Below are 23,712 nucleotides of genomic sequence, written 5' to 3'. Positions count from 1 at the left end.
TGCTGCAGCGGGTCACCGTACCGGTGGAATACATATAGAGGCTTTCAGAGCTACTAATAGTACATGAACTACTTCACTTTGCAGATGGAATATTTCACATTGACAAAAAGGGCTTTTATGGCCATCTTGTGGTTAAAGAAAGGAAGATGAGGAGACCTGGAAATAGATGTTAGGCCTAAATTTGTTTTGGTATTGAAAATAAAAAACAGCTAATTGGACAAAAATACAATAAAAATAAAATAAAAGGACAATGACGAGAGTAAGTGTTTGATTTCTTGTGTTATTTTATTTTTCAAATGTACTGTATACTGCCACAGTTTACAACACAACTTCAAATTTAAAGACACAGTCAAACAAACTCATTTCATACAAAATTAAATCAGAAAAATAATATCAAGTCATACGGACTAGTCTTCATTCTGATCCCTCTTCGCTGTCACCAAACAGGTGAATGTCTGTGAGTCGATCACCGACATTCACCTTCAGGACACGACCGGGCCAGAACAACACAAATAATGCTAACAACTCAAAACTATGTGACCTCCTCTGACTGGCTTTGTCTCTCAGTAAATCAAGGTTTAATACCACTTCTGTGCTACATCTTGAAAAGGTGCAGCTTTTTATGTACCTTTCATACACGTGTGTGTGTGTGTGAAGGTTTCACTGGTCACTCACACACCAAATATAGGAGGCAGATACACACTCACGAGAGAATGAAGCACTCAGACAGCATGCACGTGACAGAAGGTGGGCTCAGCCGTACGGTAATACTTCTGGTTTTCACTGTGACATACAGAGAAGACGCGTTGAATTCATCCATGAATCCAGGATGAGCACAAACAGGAAGAATTAAGCCACAATCCAACCAGCATTTCAATGTCCAGTTGCATTTTGCGTCTCATCTGACCGCCCGCCGCAGCCCCACCTGCCTGATCATGACACTAACGAGAGAGTTCACCTGAAAGTGCCTCGGAGCGAGGACTCGGCTGTTTTGATAAATATTCAAGCAATAGATTCATGAATAAATAGATTAATAAATAGCTACTTGTGATCGCAACACTCTGATATACAGTATATTTCCAGGTTTTTCTGTAGTTACTTCCACTATTTACATCGGCACAATATTTACTGAGCAGGGTCTCAAGGTGTCACACACACACACACACACACACACGCGTTCACATTCACACACACACTGAATGAAAAGTTTATGTCTTACACGTCCCCGTCACATCATCATACAACACTCAAATACAGTAATTCTTTTCCACACAAACGGTACAATTGCTCTTTTTCTGGGACTTGTGCATCAAAGTCAAATATCAAAAAAACTCCAAAATCAAAGTGGACAGTTTTGAAAATATTTGATTTGTTTCTGTTTCTATATTGAGCCGTTAAGGTTTTGTTGATTGGGTGAAAAGGCGGGTGCAAACTGAGGGGTGAGATTAAAGGATCACCAAAAAGTTTTGCGTGTTTTTGCCCTCCAACTTGTCTGTGCATAAAAATGACCCGTTATATCGAATGTGGCACGTTTTGAATTTTTGCCCACAGTGTTGAATATTTGGAAAATTCTCACAGATGCAGATGTCAAATTACAAACGTGATCCAGAAAACAACTGGTCGCCAACTGGCTAAGAGGACGTAGTGGCGACCTGGAGAGGCCTTTGGGTTGGAACATCATCTATGCAAAACACAAGAGGGCTAGAACATGCTAAACTTTCCCATATGGCGGGTAACTATCACACTGCCTGCCGCGCTGTCAGAACAGGAAGGGATTGGTGTTTTTGCGGTCTGTCTCGTCCCGCCTACTGCTCAACAAGTCACCACCCCTTTCCTGATGTGCCGCTCCTGGATCCCAGAAAATGGAAGCAGGAAATGAAGACTGAACCATTCCCACTGCTCCACACTGGGAGTTCACGTTCAGACTCCCCCTGTCAGGTTGTGGAGCCGCCTGAGCTGCCTGAAGCACACCGACCGCAGAGTGAGACACTCCCGGGGTGTGGGACGGCAGCTGAAAGAGGGGAGGGGCTCCACTGGGGGGGGCGGCAGCACCACAAGCAGAAGAAATTGCACCACGTGAAGGTGCTGCGATGGAACTGAAAGGATTGCAGCGCAGCGCCGATGCTTCAGCAAAAGCTCCTGATCTTACCGTGGGGGCGGACGCCATGCCACGAGCTTTGAAAGCGCCTGGGAAATGAGTGAGCGACAGCAGGACGGAGGAAGGGAAGGAGGGAGTGAGGGAGGAATATACAGTTTGAAATATTCCAGCAAAGAGAAGATGCACCAGAGCAGAGCAGAGAGAGGGGTGAGAGGAGTTATACAGCTGCTGGCTATTATACACTTGTCTCTATACAGAGCAACTTCAATAGGTCACTAATGCTCACACACGCACACACACGCACATAAATAACATCTATACACTACAGCAAGACCATTGGGGCTGGGTGGGAAGGGCAAAGTACACGATCACAATAAACCTTTCGATAAATATCTATTCGCCTCCACCCCTCCCTCCTGACTGGTCTCGCTCTCTCTGTGCGGAAATCTCGTCAGATCCCTCGTCAGCACTGGAATGCGTTTCAAACACCAACATGAAGGACTAATGTTTAATGGTCTCTGAGGTGGGTCATGCATCCGGTTGAGTCACGCGTACCACAGTTAAATCCACACGAAGCCTCCGTCAAACAAGTCGACATTTATCCCCAACGCAGTGTTTTCTTTCTGTCCTTACCGATGGCTTGAGTCTGGGTGGCAAGCGCGTTGATGAGCGAGCGCTGTTTGGGTTTGGGGTGAGAGCAAAACAGATCGTCCAAGTCAACCAGTGACGCCCCCGCCGAGCCCAAGAATGAAGCAGTCTGTCTGTACGTTTCCTCTTCCTGCACCGTTTGCTCTGCTGAAATAAAATAAAGGTCCAATTCTACTCTAAAAGGTGTTTTCTTTAGGAAGCAGGATGAGGGAGGAAGAGAGAGCAAAGCGGAAGAGAAGGTTAATCGAGTCAGTTGGTTAGCGGTCTGTAGGTTGATGGAGGTGATGGAGGTGAAATGGAGAAGACGATAACACATGCAAAAGAGATATTAAGACAGAAAAGCTTAACGAGGTCATTAATAGAAAATGCATTGAGAATTCAGAGTTGTGAATTTCAGGCAGTTTTCAGTTATACTTCTCCAACAAATACATTTTGGTTGTTTTTTTAATTCAGATGATTTAGTTTTTTTAGATAAAAAAAAAAGTATTTTAGTGAATTACTGAAACACACAATGATGTTTTGCTGATATGAATGATGAATGAATCGCAGACAAGTGAAGTCCAGTGTGTTTTACCTGTGTTGTTGCCGTTTGTGTTACTTGGTGCGCCCCAGGGATCGTTGCTTTTAGATGCTCCATCTCCGAAGGGATCGGCGGACGGAGAAGAGTCTGTGGGTGGAGCAGGTGCACCCCACGCATCATCTGTGCTAACTGGAGCTACAGCAAAACATTAAATAATGACAAGAATATAGAGGTAAAAATGATACAAACATGAGACATAACCCTCCTTTGTCTCTTGTCTTGCCCAGTCACTTTTAGATTTTTGGAAGCATTCTCACAATAAAAGGCAATAAAGACGGGAGGAGAGGAGCTAAAATAGGTAACTCCAGCTTGATTTCAGGTTTAGGAACATTTCTGTGTTTTGAATTCATGAACTTTGACCACATAGTCAGTTTACCTCCACCCAGTTAAAAGACCAGATGAATACGAGGTGAGCTGGCGTCTCTGAATTGACATTAAGTGCGAATGAGTGCATTTGCCCTGCGGTGGACGGACGATTCAGCCTTTAGCCCGTAATCAGCTGACCCTGACCCTTTCTGGATAAAACTGTTTGGAGGATCAAATAATAGTAAATGAAAATAAAAAAAAGACGGGTGCTATTTGTAGAGTTACACAACTGTAAATTCTCAGAAGAATAGAAGATGCTGTACTTGTCAGCGAAAATGCAAAAGATGAATGCAAAATTAAATGTCAACTTTCAGTTGAGGTTGGACGAACTGCTGTTTCAAAAAGAAATGATGTTAGGATTGTTAAGAGGACGACAATGATCGGGATCTTAACAGAAGGTGGGAATCTGTCTCAACTTGCTCAAATCGAGTATCGGTTTGTGGAAGACTGTGGATGGTGTTATCAAAAACAGACATGGAGTTGTGCTCAGCCGAGAAGTTAGAAAACAGGGTCATGGCGAAAGCTAAACACAGACGTGAAACACAACTTTTGTTCTCTAGATTTTCAAAGTTGACTATTCAAGCTCCAAAAGTTATTTAGTTGTTTCTTACCTGGCGCCCCCCATGGGTCATTGTCTGTTTGGGACACATCTCCAAATGGATCAGAATTATTCACAGGTGATGTTGCACTTGCCCCATTGCCCCAGGCGACTTCACTTGGAGCAGCTGGGGCATCCCAGGGATCCGCACTTCTGGCCGGTGGGGAACTGGCAGGAGCCAACCATGTATCTTTGTTGTCCTGCGGTGAGCCCGCTGGAGGTGCACTGAAGGGATCTGATGCATCATCTTTTGGTGGAGTCGACGGCGCTGCGAATGGGTCATCTTTAGGTGGTGGTGTTGGTGCAGTGAAGGGGTCGTCTTTTATTGGCTTAGGTGGTGAAGAAAACGGATCCTCTTTAGGCGGTGTTGTTGGTGCAGCAAAAGGATCATTGTGAGAAAGTTTGGTTGGTGCAGAGAAAGGATCCTCTTTAGGTGGTGATGTAGGGGCTGCAAAGAGGTCGTCTTTCGGCAACGTCGGTTCCCCAAATGGGTCTTCTTTAGGCGGTGTTGATGCTGGTGCAGTGAAGGCATCATCTTTAGGAGCACTGAAGGGATCGTCTTTTAGGGCGTTGAAGGGATCGTCTTTTGGGGCGTTGAAGGGATCGTCTTTTAGGGCGTTGAAGGGATCGTCTTTTGGTGCGTTGAAGGGATCGTCTTTTGGGGCATTGAAGGGATCGTCTTTTGGGGCATTGAAGGGATCGTCTTTTGGGGCATTGAAGGGATCGTCTTTTGGGGCATTGAAGGGATCGTCTTTTAGGGCGTTGAAGGGATCGTCTTTTGGGGCGTTGAAGCGATCGTCTTTTGGCGTGTTGAAGGGATCGTCTTTTTGGGCATTGAAGGGATCGTCTTTTGGCGCGTTGAAGGGATCGTCTTTTGGGGCGTTGAAGGGATCGTCTTTTGGGGCGTTGAAAGGATCGTCTTTCGGCGCGTTGAAGGGATCGTCTTTTGGAGCTTTGAAGGGATCGTCTTTTGGTGTATTAAATGAACCACCATCAGAGGAACTGAATGGGTCTGGCTTATCTTTTGGAGCAGCGAATGGGTCCTCTTTGTCTCTGGGTGCATTAAAGGGATCTGAACTGTTTGTAGGGGCATTGAAAGGATCTTCTCCATTCTTTGGTGCTGCGAATGTGTCTTCCTCCATTTTATCTGCTGCAAATGAGTCTTTCTCCATTTTACTTGGAGCCCCCCATGCGTCGCCGCTTGCTGCAGTGTCCGTAGAGTCAGGTCCTGCCGCTGTTCCCCATGGACCCGCAGCCTCTTTGGGTTCTTTAAGGTCTGATTTATCTTCCTTCTCTTGTTGCTCTCCTCCCCAGGCAAGATCTTTACAGCCACTAGTTTTCCCTGCATCTTCCCATTGTAACTCGTCTTCTGTCATATTGGCCTAGAATGGTGAAATTGCACATTGCTAAGATTTCAACAAGTAAACATTATACAAATTTGGGATGTTTTCCTTGAGCCTGTGTGCGTTATGCAGAGTACTTCCACAGTTCAAAAACATTTATGTTGGATTAAGTTGTGACTCTAAGTAGGTTTGAATATGTTTATGAGTGACTGTGTAATTCTGTGGTTGACCTTTGATGGACTGTTGACTTCTACACAGTGAACTATGCTGATGATGTGGGGCTATTAGTTAATGCCAGCTAACTTGCATAAGTGAAGTGATTCCATTACGAAGCCTATTTGATATACACTCACCCGTCTCTCCGTTTCTTTCTTTTCAACTTCCTGTCGAAGACGCTCTTCTTTACGTGCAGCAAACGATGCGGTCAAGTCGGCCACTGAGGGTATATTATCCAACGATGGAAGTCCCGCGGCCCCGGCAACATAGCACGGCTTGTAGTTAGGATCTTTGACAGCGTCTGCAGATGAGGCTGTTGGAGTGAGGTAATTTTAATTATACTTGTGTGTCAGATACAGGAATGTCAAAATATTGAAAATTGCCAACACATCTGACATTAAGGAGTTTGAGGACGATGAGCTCACCTGCAGCACCTTTGGAGGTCTTTTCTCTGGTTTTGAAAGCAAAGTCTCTCTCCTCCTTGAGTTTTTCATCATCCTCCATAAGAACAAGGACAACCTTGGCCTTCTCTCTTACATTCCCACCCTAGAACACACACACACACACACACACACACACACACACACACACACATCTTACATTAGATTTTCATGCGGCACAAACTACTCAAGAAACATTCTAGGAAAGCTTGGCCTTCACTGGAAACAGAATCCAGAATTGCAGGTTTTGCATACAACACTGAATTTGAATGAGAGAGAACTGAATCAGCCTTCAATATTTGTGCCAAGTATTAGCTGAGATCATCAATAATTCTAATTCTATTAAAGAGGGGAAGAAAAATATTTGTTTCTTTCCAAACAGGGCACTGCTTATGATTTGCACAAGGTTGGTCTTCAGACCAAACTCGTGCGACCATGAAGTCACTATTCTAACAGTTTTAAATTCAATTAGGTATTTTCATAGTCATAAAACTGTTAGAATGGTTCCTGGATGTGAAGCTTACAAGGGACCTGGAGATCAGACTTCTGATGACATGAATATTCCAGTGTCTAAATAGCGTGCCTAACTGCACAATGTGTCGTAGAAACTAAGAAGCTATATGCTTTGTACATTAAGACGACACATGTATCACCTGATCTTTGCCATCTTTTTCTATGAAGCGGTACTCTGTCAGCGCTTTAACGATGTAGATGTTGTCCTTCATTTTCAGAAGCACTCGATCATCGCCGGTCTTCAGGAGGTATTCCAGCAGCGTCAAAGACTAGAAAGAAAAGCACAAAAACATGAACTTCATAAAAACAAGAGTCCATAAACTTGCTCCATATCAACCTGAAAAAAGAATTTTTGTGAACTATTACACTTTTACAATTTGATTTCTTTCTAACTCTACAGATCGTGGACCTAAAGAGCAGCGATGGAGGAAACACAAGGCACTCTTTGTGGACATTTGACTTGCATCAAATGTCATGGTGCAGTATACTTCTTTCTAAAAGAAAAGGATGAATCTTGTCCAGTAATGGAACAAATCCAAACCAGACCGGAGTACCTGGACAAAACCAATCAGCCTGGATTCTGCATCCATCACCTTCTTGTGAGAGCACAGAGTAGCCCAATGCAATGTGGACTAAATCTTATCACAAACAGTGGTAGTAGTAGTATTTAATCAAGAAGAAATTGTTTTACTTTTCAGGAATTGATAGCAGCAACACGTTTCAAAAAGTTGAGATATGTCAAAGTTTAGTCAGGTGAGTGTTGCCAATGAAAAGGGAATATTTTAGCCAGTTATATTAATCGGCACCGTTGCATCCTGTTTGTGTTACATTAGACACATGGTCAACATTTTAGGGATTTAGGATCACACAAATCCCAAATTATCCAAACAATTCACTTCTAAATAATGTTTATTCCTCATAGTGTATAAACAGTAAGTATAAGTCTAAGAATCAAGACAACGTCACGTAGTTTTTAGTATTTCACAAAGCTATTGTGAAAATAACACTGAATGTTTTAGTCACATAAAGGTCCGAGTTTGTAGTCAAAGCCACATAATGTTTGTTTAACATTTGAAATCATAAACAGTACAATGATAGTGAAATGGCTTCACAATACAAATTCATGCTTCTCCAGGTCTTTCTAAACCTTGTGTATGTGTCTCCAGTTCTTGTCGTCTTTCAGTCGTTTCCAGAGCATCGTCATGATTTCACTGCAGGCCACAGCATTGTAGGTGAGGTCTGAGATGTCAGCCATCTGAGAGCTGGATGGGCCCCACGGGTCATTGGAGGTCGCCTCCCTCACCTACGGAAAGATGCAAAGAGAGAACAGTGAGGCCCTGAAATGAAGAGTGTGCAGAAAAGATGCTTGGATGGCAGCCTGAAGTCATAGATACCAGCTCAAGAAATAAATAAATAAAGTAGCCCTTTGAGGGATTGCAGCAGTGTATCCTTTCTCCCTCCTCCACCTGCTGAAAATGGTTCGTAATCATTTTTACTGGGATGGTATTATTGATAATGACTCGTGAAATCTGCACTTTATAAAGGAATTCTCCTTATTTTTCCAATTTAAGATTATTTAAGGTCATAATGCATGAAATTGTCTCTGTGGGATGTACTTGTAAAAACGTGACACAAATAATTTGCCTCTTTCACCTTCAGCGTGTTTAACATCTCAACTGTATGTTTGTCAAGATAATATTGTTGCTAAAATTGTCACACTTGTGCCGTTAAACATTTGTGTGCATATAGTTATGCATATTCAATCATCTATATAAGGCCATATAAAACAGGCAGACTGCGAACATTACATTCACGTGTTTTCCTCCACACCAGGATGTGGTTTTGCTTACCTTGACCTCAGCCTCAGAGTAGTTCTGGACCAAGTTCTTCAGCTGCCGGCGGAGCATAGAGGACGTCATGGTGCCTGGAGAGGAGCTGGGGAATCAAACCACTGGGATCTGATTCAAACAAAGCAAGAGATCGCAAAGGCACGTACATTATTGACTCAAGTGGTTAACTTAATAAGCAGTAAATTTATTCAAGTTTACCACATACTGTTATTGAATCCATTTCTAAAGTGAAGGCAAATATATATATATATATAAATTACTTTTTTCAAAACATTGGTAGTTAAATTTAAATGTAAACCATGGATAGGCTACTTACATTCACAAACTTCCTGAATGTACTCAATATTTTTTGCAACAAATCTAATTCCTAATTATTAAATTCTATCTCCAACATTATAAACTCCCTGATATGTTATTTTTAGGAGTTTGTATCATAAATTGTATTATTTTGGCTTGTCATTATTTAGTCAGTGGTGTCAATCTTTGTTTCAGAAAAGGTCATCCTCTAAAGCTTTTCTGAACTTCAAGCCCAATATTAATGATGTGTGTGATCTACATCTGCCTCTCTTTTCAGTTTTTAAATGTGTCTCTTATAGAAGGACAATCCTGGTTAGAATAATTGCAAGATTGGGCCAAACAAAACAAGAGGTGGATGAATACAAAGTCGGCACCACCAGTGCAGAGTTTTTAGTGGTGTATGAAAGGACTGGTTTCTGTCAGGGAGAGTGGTAGAAAGTGGTCAAGCAGAAAATAAAAAAAACTGCACACTGAGTTCCCTCCCTTCAGAAAACGTGTCAACAATTCTGCATGCAGACAGAACACAGCTGAAGCAGAAAGATCCACAAATAACCACACCAGATACGCTCACACAAATTGACAGAAGGTGCAAATACCTTGTGGACGATTGACCTGCTGTTGTGTGAGTCTCGTTGTCTGTTGTCAGTGTGCAGTGGCTGCCTCAGTTCATCCTGCTGGCCTCTCGTCCTCCTCGCTGCATTGGTTCGTGTCTGGACGTCAGAAACAAGATCCTACACCTGCATAACGATAAGAGAGGGGGAGGACTGAGACGGAGGGTGACGATATGGAGAAACACCAAACCTAAACGCTATACATTCTCGAAGTGACAGGTTCCATCCGTCGCTTCGTCGCATAATCCGACAAACACAGATTCTCACCAAGTTAGCTCGGGATGCGGCTAAGCTAAAGGCTAGCTAGCAGCCAGCTTCTGGAGGCTGGAGGGAGAAAACGCAGGAGAAAGCCTCTTAAATGGAGGCACAGTGTGATCCTCGTGGCACGGAGCGGGAGATGGTGCGTTTACGTGTGAGTCGCGACTCTATCGGAGGACAGGCTTCGTGTTTTCAGCACCACGGAGAGCGACTAAAGAGACAGCAGCCGTCAACATGGCTAACGTCCAGGCGCTGCTGTCAAGCCAGCAAGAGTCCGCATCAAATATCAGCATTTACAGTGGGGATGCTCGGTAATACTCCACAAAGCCACCGCCGAGCCTTTTACAAAGCCCCAAGCATTTATTGCACGTGTCGGGATGAGATAAATACGCTTATTTATGGGAAAAAGAATGAAGCACTGACCACTGGCAGACATTCACGAGCCTTCGAGGACGGACGACACGACGTATGGACTTCCGCTTCCGCACCTGTGAGACCACGCCCCCTCTAATCACATATTAGTAAAAAAATGTTTTTTGTTTTTTTTTTCTAAAACGCATTTCTAGAAATGTATTATTTGGTCCACACCCCGTCCAATCAATTCACTCATAATGTTGTTGTTGTTTTTTTTTAAATAAATCCCATACTTTAAACTAATATTTAGTATATAATATTTTGAAACATTTCACGAATGTTATGTTGTTGTCTTTATTCCATGAAAACACATTACTGTAAAGTAATGTTCAACTATTACCCTAACTACATTAGGTTTTGATCAATCATATATTCTTCTTTAAAATATCTAAACTGCTAAGCAGATTTCTAGACATGGTAATAATGTCCCTTCTTCATTTGGCCAGTGTTTGAAAATATAGTATAATGTAGGAATTCCGATTAATATATCCATCCATCTTCTACACCGCTTAATCCTGTTTAGAAAATAGATTGGCTTATTTTCTGAAGACTTTGTTTAAATCATCCCTCAGCTTCAGTTCTATCTGTGTCTAAAACCAATAAAGTTTATAAAAACAAACAAAAATGTTATACAGAGAATTATTTACTGCAGAGTTTCTGGATCCAGGTCGGTGTACAAGAAAAGTCTGGAGGTCAGGAGGATGACTCACAAGAGGTGAGGGAAAACAATCAATTTTTAAATTGATTCTTTTAAACACAATTCGTTTCCATACAGACAACATTGTAAGTGTACGAAACAAAGTGTAAAACAACTTTATTTTGTAAAAAAGTGTAACAGTTACAATAGTTGCAGAATATATAAAGACTTACAAGTTATTTCAAAGAAATGGGAGGGTTAGTCTTTATCATTATCTTTGGATCCAACAACTAACAATTATATAATGTGAAAACAAGATGAGAACTCTGGCATTTAGCTCATATTTCGTAACTGTTGAGAATTAAAGCAACATCAGAGCTTGGAGGCAATATGGTGGAAAAACCCTGATAGATTTGAAGATCAGATAGAGAATAAAATTAGTTGTCTTTACAAAACAGGTGTTTTCATGTATTTATAATCCACATTTTTCTTTGGTACATTTTTTTTCTTTCATTTTAATAAGTTTTTTTATCATCCATTAGGGTTTTTTGATTGTTTGCTTTTTACACGTTAATTTCCATACGTGTTGATTGTTGTTCCGTCAGGGTGACCATGATGGAAGTTAACAAAACAATCATTTCGTTTCGTCAGCCGGTCAATGTTCGTGTGTCACAGAGATTCTGACAAAAAGAAGAGAGACGCTGAATAAATGAGTCACAAGCAGCAACAACTCCCACATCCATAACACATTGGACCAAGATGGCGGCCGAGGGGGAGTACGAGTCGATCCTGTGCGTTAAACCCGAAGTCAACGTCTACCGCATCCCGCCCAGAGCTTCAAACCGCGCCTACAGGTAGGGGGACACCGGCGGCTCCGTGTCGGTGCGGAGAAACGCGGTTTGAGGGGCTGCCGGGGGGCTGTTTTTCTCACTTCAACCGCCCGCCTGTCAGTGTGTGTTTGCCGGGAGACCTTCCGATGGGAGAAAAGAGAGAGACACTGCTGGCTTTATGTGGAGCAGCGGGGACAAACACAAACATGTCACCTGTTTGGGAAAGACTGGAAAGACATGAAATGTCGTGTTTGTGTGTGTGTGCGCGTGTGTGTGTGCGCGCGCGTGTGTGTTGTTGAGCTGTCACAGGTGTAACCTGCTGTCCCCCGCATCACAGCTGGATGTCTTTATTTACACATTCCAGCTGTGTTTTTTTTTTTTTCTAAATTTAAAACCTGCACATCTGCTTTAGATCCTTTATTCTTGAAGGAAAAGTTCAGTGGATCTCTTTTACAGGGCTGGAATAAACTCCAGATTGGCCTTCGGGGCAGTGATTTGTTGTTGGGCACCCCCCCCCCCCCCCCCCCCCCCACCTTTGTGTCAGTTTCTTCTGGTATTTGGTCAGATATTTATTGGACACATTCGTATGTAACCGGGTCATTGGGTACTCCCCTGATGTGCACCATCCAGCAGTATCGACTAACCAGACTGCCTATTTTTTTATTTTTTTCATTTTTTTTGACCTAGGACGATGGTGTATTACTCTCAAGAGAATAGATGTACTTTAACATTCAAGCATCTGGCCAGGGAAGGAGAACATGTTTTTCAGTCTTGAGATAGACTTTGTCCAAAGCTCACAATCAGGCTGTGGAGGTGGCAGGGATCACGGAGAAGCAATTATGTGACAATGAGAAAATACTAAAGATGTATTTTCATTAAACTGAACAGACTTGCGTGCCTGTTTCTTTAACAAAAAAAAAAAGGTGTTTGTGTCCTGCTTTTAAAAGAAGTGACGACCTGAGAGAATACCCACTTCTCTAGGCGCCACTATGGATGGTAAATATATCAAAGGAGAGACTGCAAAGAATACAGGGTGAAAATATGGTTTAATTTATATTGAATGCAAAGCTTAACCACTTATTTTATGAGTAAGGTTCATTTAATAAATTCCAAGGGCATAATCAATGTTATTGTTGGGCCTGTTGGATGTCGTCTTTATTTCCGATGTGTTTTATTTTAAGTTTTTGCTTTTTTTCATTTAAACACTTGTAAAAAAATTTTTTTTAAATAAAATGTCGACCTTAGATCTTTTAACATTAAATTTACTGTTTATGTTAGATTGTATATGACATATGTATTTTGGGGATTCTTCAATGGAGGCTTTTCTTTAATTTCACACATTTTTCCAACCCCGTTGGAAGTGGAATTGTTTTTGTTATTTTATTAATACTGAAGAGAAAATGACTGTGCAGGGCGGCTGACTGGAAGCTGGACGCTCCCGACTGGTCTGGTCGAATGAGGATCACAGCCAAGGGCAAAGTGGCGTTTATCAAACTGGAGGACAAAGTGTCAGGTACGACGTCATTCGTTTTACAATGAGAGCTCCACTAAGTGATGCGTTTCTCTTTTATTTTTTTTTCCCGTTTATCGTGACGCTGACTCAGAGTCCTTGTAATGTCATAATACAGCTTCAGTCGACGTGTCCACTGAGAAAATTCCCTCGTCTGTGCGGCTGAGGCTTCTGGCCTTGACTGTAAACATCAGAACAATAAACCGCGCACATCACCATGCCTTTTGTAAAAAAAAAAAACGCTTGTCAGGATTGAATGATGCGTTGACTTATTTGTCCATGGAGCAATGCGCCCTCTGTCCTCTAGGGGAGCTGTTTGCTCAGGCGCCAGTGAAGGAGTATCCAGGCGTCACCGTGGAAACTGTCAGCGACTCCAGCAGATACTTTGTTTTGCGGATACAGGACGATAATGGTAATGATGTGATACTTCTGAAATACTTTGGTTTTGATCCTTTCAGGTCCAAACCGTCAATCTTATGACGTTTTTTTTTGTGTTTTTTTTCATCATCTTCTCTTGCCTGCAGGTCGCAGTGCTTTTATAGGAGTTGGTTTTGGGGACCGAGGGGATGCCTTTGACTTCAATGTAGCTCTGCAGGACCATTTCAAGTAAGAAAGACTGGGTGTAATCATCATAATGTAATCTGTTACCATGAGGCCTATGCTTTATAACACAAAAATACAATTAATGAATCTCCACAGGCTCAATCTTCACATCATCCACATTATGGAACATCTCCATATTTATTTACAGTAGCTAATAAAGCAACCCCACTACTTTTTAAAAAAAATGAAATCATATCTGATCAAGTTAATTTAAAACGGTAAAATAAACCCCAACATTTGGCATGCACACTTTTTTGTGGTTTATTTGAAGGAGTCTCAGCACAGTCTGTCTGGAGGAGGCTGGTGTGTTTGACTTGCGTTTGCAGAAAGCTGCGCGCTGCAGTCGTCCTGAACACTGCTGAGGTGCGTCGTTCTACTTCTGCATCAGACGCTGATTGTGTGTTTGTGTCTTCAGATGGGTGAAGCAGGAGAATGAGTTCAGTAAAAGTGCTCAACTCGGGGATTCGGGACCAAAGCTTGACTTGGGCTTTAAGGAGGGGCAGACCATCACACTCAACATCGGGGTTAAGTAACAGACGCTTGATCATAGCAGCTTTCCTCCTGGGGCTATCACCTTTAGTAGGACTACTGATAAAAAAGCATAGTAATGTATTTACAGTTCATAAAGTAGGAACTTCCGATTCAAACATAATAATTTTAAAAATGGCAAAAAAATCTAAAAAATGTTTTTTGATTATTGCTGTTCTTGAAGGAGCTTTATAAATAAAATGGAATTGACTTCAAAAAGGCGAAATTCTTTACGAGATGTTGAACTGTATTACATTGTACTATACAAGTATACCTAATAAAGTGGCAGACGAGTCTATATGCTGTTGTACTACTTTTGTCTTTTGTAAAAGCAAATGAAATCGAATGTTCAGTAAAAAAATTCAGATATGATTAGATAAATGTGAAGTCATCTTTACTTTTCTCTCCCCCTGCAGCAAGGTAAAAAAAGAGATAAGCCCCGCCCACAGAGCTCAGGTGGCTTCGGACTCCTCCCACCTCCGCCTGGAGGCAAGATAGCCCCGCCTCCTTCATCAGGCTCATCCAATCACAACATCGTGCCGCAGACCGGCAGCACAACTACAGGTCGAGTTGCTGAATTTCTGGGATGTTTCCTGGTTTAAATTCAGCCATATATCTTGTATACAATCTCCTCGTCACTTGTTCATTGCACACGCCTGACATTCCGCCAGCTCACTCAAATATCCGTGGAGCTCAACATTAGACCGCAAATATATGACGGCACCACGTTTCCAGACCTATTTCCTGAGGGGAACAAAACCCGCCTTTATGTTTCTAACACTAACATTTATATTTCCTGCACTGTGCAGCTGCAACCCACTGAAGTGACCCATTTTTATTTTTTCTTTCCCAAACACCTTGTTAATTAGTTGCTGTTAAATTACTTTCGGCTTCTGCCTGCAAAAAAATAAAGAAAATGTGTGTCAGTGTGAAAGTTGTGCTTAATGAGCTCTGCTTCTTTTCTCTTGCTGACAGGCTGCCTGTTGGAGCTGGACAGCAGTAACTCCAACACAGTGGTTCAGTCCAACCCGAGTTCGGATCTTTGGGGAGACTTTACTGCTCCTGCAAGGTGGGCGAAAACATCCTGTGACATACATGTTTCAGTTACAAGTATGCAGGCAAGAATCTTTGATCGAACTGGTGGAAAACAATGTAACAAAAACAAAAAACACATACGCAGCTCTGCTTTAGATACAGGATACCGTTCATTGCTGTGAAACATGAAAAATATGAATCAACAAAACACTCATTTTGTTCAGCGTTGTTGCATTTTGATTCCGGCTGCAGGGCGTTTTTCTATTTTTATTCAAGATAGTGCACAGATTGTATGAAACAGTTGTTCTCAATGTTTTCATAATTGCTTTTTGTTTCCTTCAAATGCAACTTTATTTTTTTTTAACTGACATGCCTGGAGATGATAATAACTCGTTGTTGTTTTCAGCTCTGTTCCACCTCCATCGCGGCCACAGAACACCACGAACTGGATCCAGTTCTGAGTCGTCGCCTGTGATTTTTCATCTCATCTGTATCCGTGTCTGTAGCTTTATGTGCGTCACACTGAGAGTAACTCCCAACACACTGATCCCAAAGCAGAGACCCGAATCACCACAGAGCTGTTGAACTAATTTCTTTCTGAAAAAAAAAAAAATAAAGTCAGTTATCTTTCAGATATCCCTCTTAAGAAATGAAGCACTACTAACTTAAAGCCATCACGTGATATGAGCCATTTCCAATTATATCTAAGGGCTATGCGCTACAGCCTGAGTAGCAGGTGTTCCTCTTTAGCGTGTCTGCATCTCCTCCCCAGTAGATGGCTCTCTGAACAGAGCTTTAGTTCTCTTTTTTGTAAGCGCCCCCCCTGCAGGCAGTGCAGAGTACTACTTCTCAAGGAGAGACAGCAGTGCTTCATGTAAAAACCTGCAGTCAGCTGCAAAGCAAGTGAAGTCTGCTTAAAGTGCAATGCATTAGCTGAGGAGAGACAGTATTTCTACAGAGTTGTAAAATTGGCATTTTTGTTGTTGTTGTTGTTGGAAAGCCATATGGTATCATAGATTTGAGATTTAAAATTGCAGTTGGTCGAACACAAAACAATTCTGACACACATTGACTGAGGTAAGCCTTAAAAGTTGCTCATTTCAATTCTTGCAATGTGAATTTGAGTATAACAGCCTTGTATTTCACTGGATACAATCCGTGAAAATAAATGTCTAAAAGTACCACGTTTTCTTACTTGTTCCAATGTGGAGTTTGACTTAAACAAAAATGATGTGAGTTGGTTTATGGACGTATATCCTAACTTGTGGCAACAAAATAAGCTGGAAATATGTCAAATGCAGTTAAAACCGTTTGCTTAAATCACCTTTATCACACCATAGGAAGGAGAACTGAACTAATGTACAGCCGTTACTGTGTTTATCAGTTAGTTTGTTAAAAGCTGAAGTTTCATAGGTGTACTCGAGGTGCGTTAACATTATGTTTTGATGTGTATTAAATGATTGTTTACAATGGAAAATCTTACTGCTGGGTGACATCAACCAACTTTGTTTCAACACTGTAATCAGAAAAAAAAAAATGCAGACTCGCTTTCTTTACGGCAGTGTTTCCGTTCCATATATTACTGCTTTTCAAAAGTACTTATAAGGTAGTTTACTTAACTTTTTCTTTTTTTACACATCATTTTGAGGTTTTTATTTTCTCTAAAAACTTGCAGTTATTTCCTGCTCATTCTGAGTTACTATAAAAAAAAGTCCTGAAATTCTTCCTTAAGAAAGCTCTTCGTTATCAAAGCTTCACTTTCTGAGATAAACATGCCGTTCGGTTAATAAGATGTAGGTTTATAGCCGATAATAAAAAACAATTTGTAATGAGTTGCTCTTATTAGAAAAATGATGACATGGACATTTGTCGTACAGATGGAGTTTTTCATGAATGAACTTCATGATCAGAGGTGGTGTGCCACACATTGCGCATGCTGTCAATTCACCTGCTTATTTCGGGTTGTGCGATGAAGAGATGCGATTAGATCAAGTGATCAGAGTAGTTTACCTGCAAAAAAAAAAAAAAAGTAAATTCATAATCCTCAGACTCGATGCTGCTGTGTTGAAATGATGATTTAAGAAGTGACCCCAGGGTGCAGACGCGATGGCAGACGACAGCGTTTCAAACCGGACCACATTTGGATGAAACTAATTGTTTGACGATGTGGAGTTTGTGACGATCCCGCTTCTCAGCTGTCATAGTTTGAGAACGACGCCGTTCACATGCTTTCATTTGAAGACAATTAGACCCGTCAATAGACAATTCCTGCACCTCCAGAGGTCACACGCCATTTTTATATTTTCCAAAAATGTCAAAGCGTTTCTTTGAAGACTTGGAAAACTAAATAACTATCAGAAGCAAAGTTGTGGGGGTGATCCCCTCGTGGTCTCTGGAGAAGAACAAAACAAAATGCTCTTATAGTGATGTTGTCTCAGGAGTGATGGTAAACAAAAACAAGCTGAATGTTATCAGTGAGCGTAACGAATGTCCTTCTGGCAGCAAAAGAAATGTGAATGTTTATGCTGAACCGGCTTTGGCTGATTGTGAAATTGTTTACAGGATTTTTGGCAGACGACTTGTCATGAACATGTTTTTTTTTGTTGTTGTTGTTTTACTTTGATTTAATTTGTCTGCACTTATTTTTTTTGTTTTTTTGGAAGATTTGCTGTGATCAAATCACACTGACTGTATTTAACTTGGCATAAGATATAGGGCTTATTGATACATGTTAACATGTGTGTGTTGTGTTTACACCGCTCGTATCGCTGGCTAAAATCTAAAAAAATAAAAAAAGTCTCCCATTTCTCATCGAGACCACCCTGGCTGTCAAGTCAGCAGACTAACACTTTTGATTTATAACCAACTCAATGAGAAAGAGGCAATAAATCCTTTTAAAGGATGGATGAGGTCCTGTTGTCATTTCCAATACACGTCACAAATGAAAAATTGGATCACATTAAATTGTCTTTGCGTTGTTATTTCATTCTCGTGCGTTATGGACAAAGTCGAAGCTCAGAATCGTGATCTTTAGACACCGAATGAGCTCCATTCATTATCTGTGCAATGTTCTCCAACTTCCTGTCACAGCGGCCCGGGGCCGATTCCAGCTGCCTAAGTGAAGGCAGAGACGGCTTCCCGGACAGGCCACCAGGGGAAAAAAACAGAGATCAGATACATGCGAACCAAACCTATTGGCAATTTAGAGACACCAATCAACCTTTATCCTTAAACACATGTCTGTAGGAGGAAACTGGAGTACATGCAAAACAAATAAAATAGATGAAATCCACACATTCATTGGGAGAACATTCAGAACCACAGGAACACCCTGATCCTGGGACTCGAACCAGGGATCCTCTTGCAGCGAGTGCACACGGTGAACCATCATTATCCGAAGGTCAAGAAGGAGATGATGAATTTGAAATAGCAGTGTGACATAAGAGAACCAGAGGAGTGCTGTGTGGGAGAGGAGGCGACGAACCAGAGCAGGAGTTCAGTGTTGACGGACAGAAGCTCCGGTCAAAACATGTTTGTTTGGCTTCATAACTTGAGCCGCTCTTCCTCCGTCATTAAAATTCAGGCTCAGGAACAACATGCAAACTTTGTGAAGAAAGACCGGAACCAGGCAAATCCTTGGTGTAAGGCAAATGTATTCATCTCTACGTCACTGTGCAGCCCAATTTACATATAGGAGTTCAAACAACCTCTACGTTAGTGTTGTTTGGGTTTTCTTTTTGAGGAACGCCGTGTCCTGTTTGAACCTGTTGGGAATTGCTCAAAGAGTTTTCTTACCAGTGGAAAGCGTCGCTGTCTCAATTCCTCCACCTGTGATCAAATCTGTGACCTCCAGTCAAAAGGCTGGCGGTGCGGTGAAACTGATCAATCAAATGTAATGTAATGGTTTCCTTCACACATTGGAAACAGTATTAAACACACACATATACAATGAGACTGAATTTGATAGCAAGTGATGTGGAGTAAATGACTTCACTTCTCTATCTTCTAAAGTTTCTTTATCCACTTCAGGATTTCAGGAGCGCTCAAGTCGATCCCAGCTGACACTGGGTAAAAGTTACCAGCCCATCTTTAACCATCTGTTTGGGTTTTTCTTGTTTGCTTTAACGTCGCTATTTAAGGTACCGAGGTACATTTTAATGGCCACCTTTTTGACTGATCTTGAATTTGGCTCTGCATTCAGTCCCATCGGTACGAGAGTCATTTGTCTTAACCGCTACGCTAAAGAAATGCCAAAAGCCACATGTTTATTAGTTTCCTCCTCAGCCATAGCCAGTCATCTGAACCCCTACAGGAGCAGTGGAAACTGGTGTATGTTGGGGCTTCTTGGGAGTTTCCTGGGTTGTTTTGAGAGCAAATACAAACATTTACTCAATAAAAGTAAAAAAATACTGTTATTTAGAGTTCTGTGTTTGACCCTTTATAGGGGACTCAATAGAAATACTGAGGGATTTTAACCACAGACAGTTGTTGAAACACAATCCAAGACCTCTTTCACCCCTGAGACTTAAATTAGCATCGTTGCATTCAATTTATATAAACAAAAATCCTTTGGAAATTATTAAAACAGGCTAAAGTCACAGATTTGACCATTTCTCGCTGAAAATGTTGTGAATTTATAGGCTTCATGTCACTGAGTCCTACTATCTGAAAATATAATGTGGGATTTCTGACAAAAAAAGCCCAAATGTGACTAGACAGAGTGGATGTATGCTTGAAAGAGGACAAACCTCCACTTACAAGAAGTGGTCACATGCCTGGTAAAGGGTTAATAAAGGGTTAAAGCGAGATGCGTCTTACATTTGAAGTAGAAACAAAAGTTGCCAACATGATTTGTTTGACATGACAAACTTGTAAGTGGAGCAAAGACCGACACGTCCAGGTAGAGAGTGAGAGTTCATAAACAAAATGGTTTAAGGCATTCGATTTTCCTCTCATGCTGTCAAACTTACTTTTAATTTTTTACGGTGTATTTACAGTTTTGAGCTTCTTGATATGCATCAGCTGCTCCTCTGTTACCCACACCAGCGTCCCGCCAACACACCACCGCATGTGTTCGTTTTAATGAACTCGATTTTAACTACAGGGAAATACTGGACTTTTAATACACTTGATATCTCCGCCTTCAAACTGAAGATTCGGTTTCCCGTCCCAGAGAGCTTTCCATCTATCAGCAGCTCAGTAATGAGGGATCGAATTCAAAACTCTCTCTAACTCACACACATACAAATTCCACAATACACCCAACGCTAAATGCTTCGATATAAAATGGGAGTCTTTGTTGTAAAATGTGTGATTTTTTTTCATATCTGACGTATTTAAATGTCAATAAAAGCTTTGTGTACTCAGCTGTCAACGTCATAATTTATGGCAATGCTCATAAATGTGATGCCTCACCTGGTGCTTCATTAATTATGTCTCCATGGCAGTTGGTCCTATAATCGTCGACCTCATGCTGCGCAAAGCAAAAGTCAGAGTCATTACAGTCCATCTACCGGGAATCTGGAGTCCCGTGGAGTCCATCGCTTAGTGTTTGCGAAAGGAAGAGTGAGAAGTCAAAGGAGTCATCACAATTTCATGCCTGAATGGCATGCCAGATGACCTACATTTAAATCTGCAATCATTGCTTCAAATTGATTGCATTATATTTGTAAAGCAACTCAGACACTGACTGAAAAGACGGTCTGACAGGCCAGCTGCCCAAAAACATTACTGAGGTCACATAAGTCTAATCTTAGCCCCGCATCACCTTCAAAGTTACGCCCATCAGCACATCATAAAATAAATTGACATGTAGGTTTTTGTTTTTTTTTGCTTGGCTCGGGGATTGTCATGACAAGAATTCAGAACTGCTGCCCAGAGGAGGCGTCACAGTCAGACAACAACATGCAGCCATAACGGGAGATCTGTTTGCCTCCTTCACATCCAAACCGAGCTTCCAGCCAGCAGAGTTCCTGCCAAGAATACTACTGCAGTGATTTACTTTGCTGCCACACACAGACATGAACGTGAACTGGTCAGCTCATCCGCCCATCCGTTCATTCACTAATCTTCTATCTCTGCTTCATTCAGAGCAGAACTGCACAAGACCTTTTTTTTTCTTAAACTTTATTTGACCAGAATAATGTCGTTAAAGTTTAACCTGATAGTTGTAATTAACTGACATGGTACGATGTTACAGGACAGTCATACTGATGCACTCACACATGCGGCCAATGGAGAGTCTCCAGGGAGATTTGGCTATTAAATGCATTTTAGAGTAAATTTCCAGCATTTCCAGGCACCTTGAAGGCAGCAGCACAATACTTGCAATAACAGCTCTGCTTTATTTTACTTTGTGGAAACTTCTCACTTCCCTTCTCGCCAGTTTAATGACCAGATTTTTCTGGAATCTGTTAACTTTCTGTAATGTCCCTCAAACGTTTTCTTTTTTTTTAAATTACTTCCTCTGGATTACATGAACTATTTGTAAAGCACCAACTTGTTAGCTTGTCAGCCAAATATACATGGTGACACTCCGTGTTGCACAATCCAAGCATACCTAAGGCACATAGCTTTAGTGCAAGATATCAGGTGAAATGTCATGAGAGACGCTTGGATGGGAATAGTTAACGGGCCACCGGCCAGAGTCCTCAAGCCCCTCGGACTTTGCAAGTGTGAAACTCAAATCAAACTGTCTTCCTTCTAACGAGCTTGCGAACTAATTGGTTTTGGCACAAGAGGATTCCTGAGACGCCTCAAAGGTGCTCGTCCTCATAGACGATCTCTTTGTCTAACTATCAGTCTTTATTTATACATAAAGTATCTATTGGTAGACACTAGATTAACATGTCACTGGACGTTAAGATAATTTAAGAGCTGGTGAGGTGACAGAGAGGCAAAGGATCAAAGGTTAAAATGACTAAACATAAATTTTTAGGGAAATATTAAGGAGAGTTACTGTGTAAGGCAGTGGGTTAGTGTTCTGTCAAACCTGCATCTCGCCTTCTGTCAGCCAATCTAAAAAACACATTGCTATAATGTATATGTTATATATTTCATTGTGCCTGCTTTCCAGGAACCGAGGAAACCGGCTCTGATTTTAGCTTTTACAGACATGCCTTAGCCCAAATGACTGGGGAAGGATTTCACAAGCAAACCTCTGTCAGATTAGTGACTAAAAATGGATTTATGGGATATCATTTGATGAAACAGAATACGTGTGAATAGAATCAATATGCAGAGTGGCCAGTGAGGCCTCAGGAAGAGGAACAAATGGCATGAACAAGTCCTCATCGTTCAACAACAGTTAATTTTCTATTCTAGCTGCAATGCCTTTTCATTAGTAGACTTAGTCATTAAAACATAAAATATCACTGTACAAACAATAAACTTTCAGTCAGCCTTATCCATCCATCCATCCATCCATCCATCCATCCATCCATCCATCCATCCATCCATCCATCCATCCATCCATCCATCCATCCATCCATCCATCCATCCATCACTGATTAGGCCTTTTTTTTTCTTTTTTGCTATGCAATGCTAAATATTTGTAAATTTTTTCTTATACTTTAAAGATAATAATTCTTATTAATTTGTTTGCATTGTCTAAAACACATGCGTTTACCTTTTTGTTATAAACTGTGAACAGGATGTCTGTACATCACACTGACAACCAATTTAAAGTCAGAATTTTACCATAACAAGTCTTCAGATTTTAGGTAGGAACCTACAAATATTTAGGTATAAGTATAGAACATGCAAACTGCACGTAGAAAACTCTGTCAGGCTCACACGTTTAAAGAGAAACTCGTTTGCTCCTTTGGGGAGAGACGGGATTCAGGAAGTCCATTCATCCCTCCTGTTCACAGACATTATTGAAGTTTGGGCCGACGCTGGATGAAAGGTCGGGTATGTCCTGGACAAGTCCAAGACAGAAGTGATCTGTGTTCAGGAGTTGTTTTTTATCCCTAGATAGTCTGAACCAACTAAACCTGCAGCAGCTTTTTTTGTTTTGTTTTTTGTTTTCACCTCTGCCTGTTATTTACGACTGCAGTTTTTATTAGCCTGGGCAGCGGTTCAGCTCTCTGTGGTCGACCGCAGCTCCTGCTCTCTCTCTGACTTCACCTTCCTCTCACCCTTTAAATGCTGCTGACTTTCCCTTTTCCACGGAAGGGCCAGAGATCAAATACTTTTTTGGCAAACAAGCCATACAGTAGCCAGCTCTCACACCCTCTCAGTCTGAGAAACAGAGACTAAGAAAGTGTGAATGAAGAAACCTGAACACGAGGCCTGCAAATGAAATAAATATGTACTGTGTATATTGAGGGACTGTCT

At 41.4% G+C, this 23,712-nt stretch overlaps 2 protein-coding genes across 2 annotated transcripts; one reads left to right on the top strand and one right to left on the bottom strand.

The window, feature by feature from the left end:
- Positions 1–1,759: 1,759 nt before the first annotated feature.
- LOC308122934 (uncharacterized protein) lies at positions 1,760–8,721 on the bottom strand (the record flags this gene model as incomplete). Its single annotated transcript, XM_080485117.1, has 10 exons — positions 1,760–1,960; positions 2,150–2,187; positions 2,732–2,893; positions 3,321–3,461; positions 4,304–5,672; positions 5,987–6,162; positions 6,275–6,395; positions 6,943–7,071; positions 7,950–8,105; positions 8,653–8,721. The coding sequence occupies 10 exons, from the start codon at positions 8,719–8,721 to the stop codon at positions 1,760–1,762; spliced, it is 2,562 nt and encodes an 853-aa protein (XP_080341243.1).
- Positions 8,722–11,603: 2,882 nt separating this feature from the next.
- Positions 11,604–18,335, top strand: necap1 (NECAP endocytosis associated 1). Its single transcript, XM_080484196.1, has 8 exons — positions 11,604–11,723; positions 13,112–13,212; positions 13,517–13,621; positions 13,734–13,815; positions 14,228–14,336; positions 14,757–14,904; positions 15,316–15,409; positions 15,782–18,335. Exons 1-8 carry the CDS (start codon positions 11,629–11,631, stop codon positions 15,834–15,836), a joined length of 789 nt encoding a protein of 262 aa, XP_080340322.1. The 5' UTR covers positions 11,604–11,628; the 3' UTR covers positions 15,837–18,335.
- Positions 18,336–23,712: the final 5,377 nt, after the last annotated feature.

Source organism: Lipophrys pholis (genome assembly GCF_963383615.2).
Source record: "Lipophrys pholis genome assembly, chromosome: 17".
Classification (NCBI taxonomy): domain Eukaryota; kingdom Metazoa; phylum Chordata; class Actinopteri; order Blenniiformes; family Blenniidae; genus Lipophrys; species Lipophrys pholis.
The sequence above is the reverse complement of the archived record's forward strand: the minus strand, read 5'-3'. Positions and strand labels throughout refer to the sequence as shown.

What these genes read in the sequence shown, in the direction of transcription:
- necap1 (XM_080484196.1), top strand. Translation starts at nt 11,629, where the DNA reads ATGGCGGCCGAGGGGGAGTACGAGTCGATCCTGTGCGTTAAACCCGAA. An exon ending in ACTGGAGGACAAAGTGTCAG is followed by an intron (nt 13,213 to 13,516) that starts GTACGACGTCAT and finishes TCTGTCCTCTAG; the next exon opens with GGGAGCTGTTTGCTCAGGCG. An exon ending in GACCGGCAGCACAACTACAG is followed by an intron (nt 14,905 to 15,315) that starts GTCGAGTTGCTG and finishes TCTTGCTGACAG; the next exon opens with GCTGCCTGTTGGAGCTGGAC.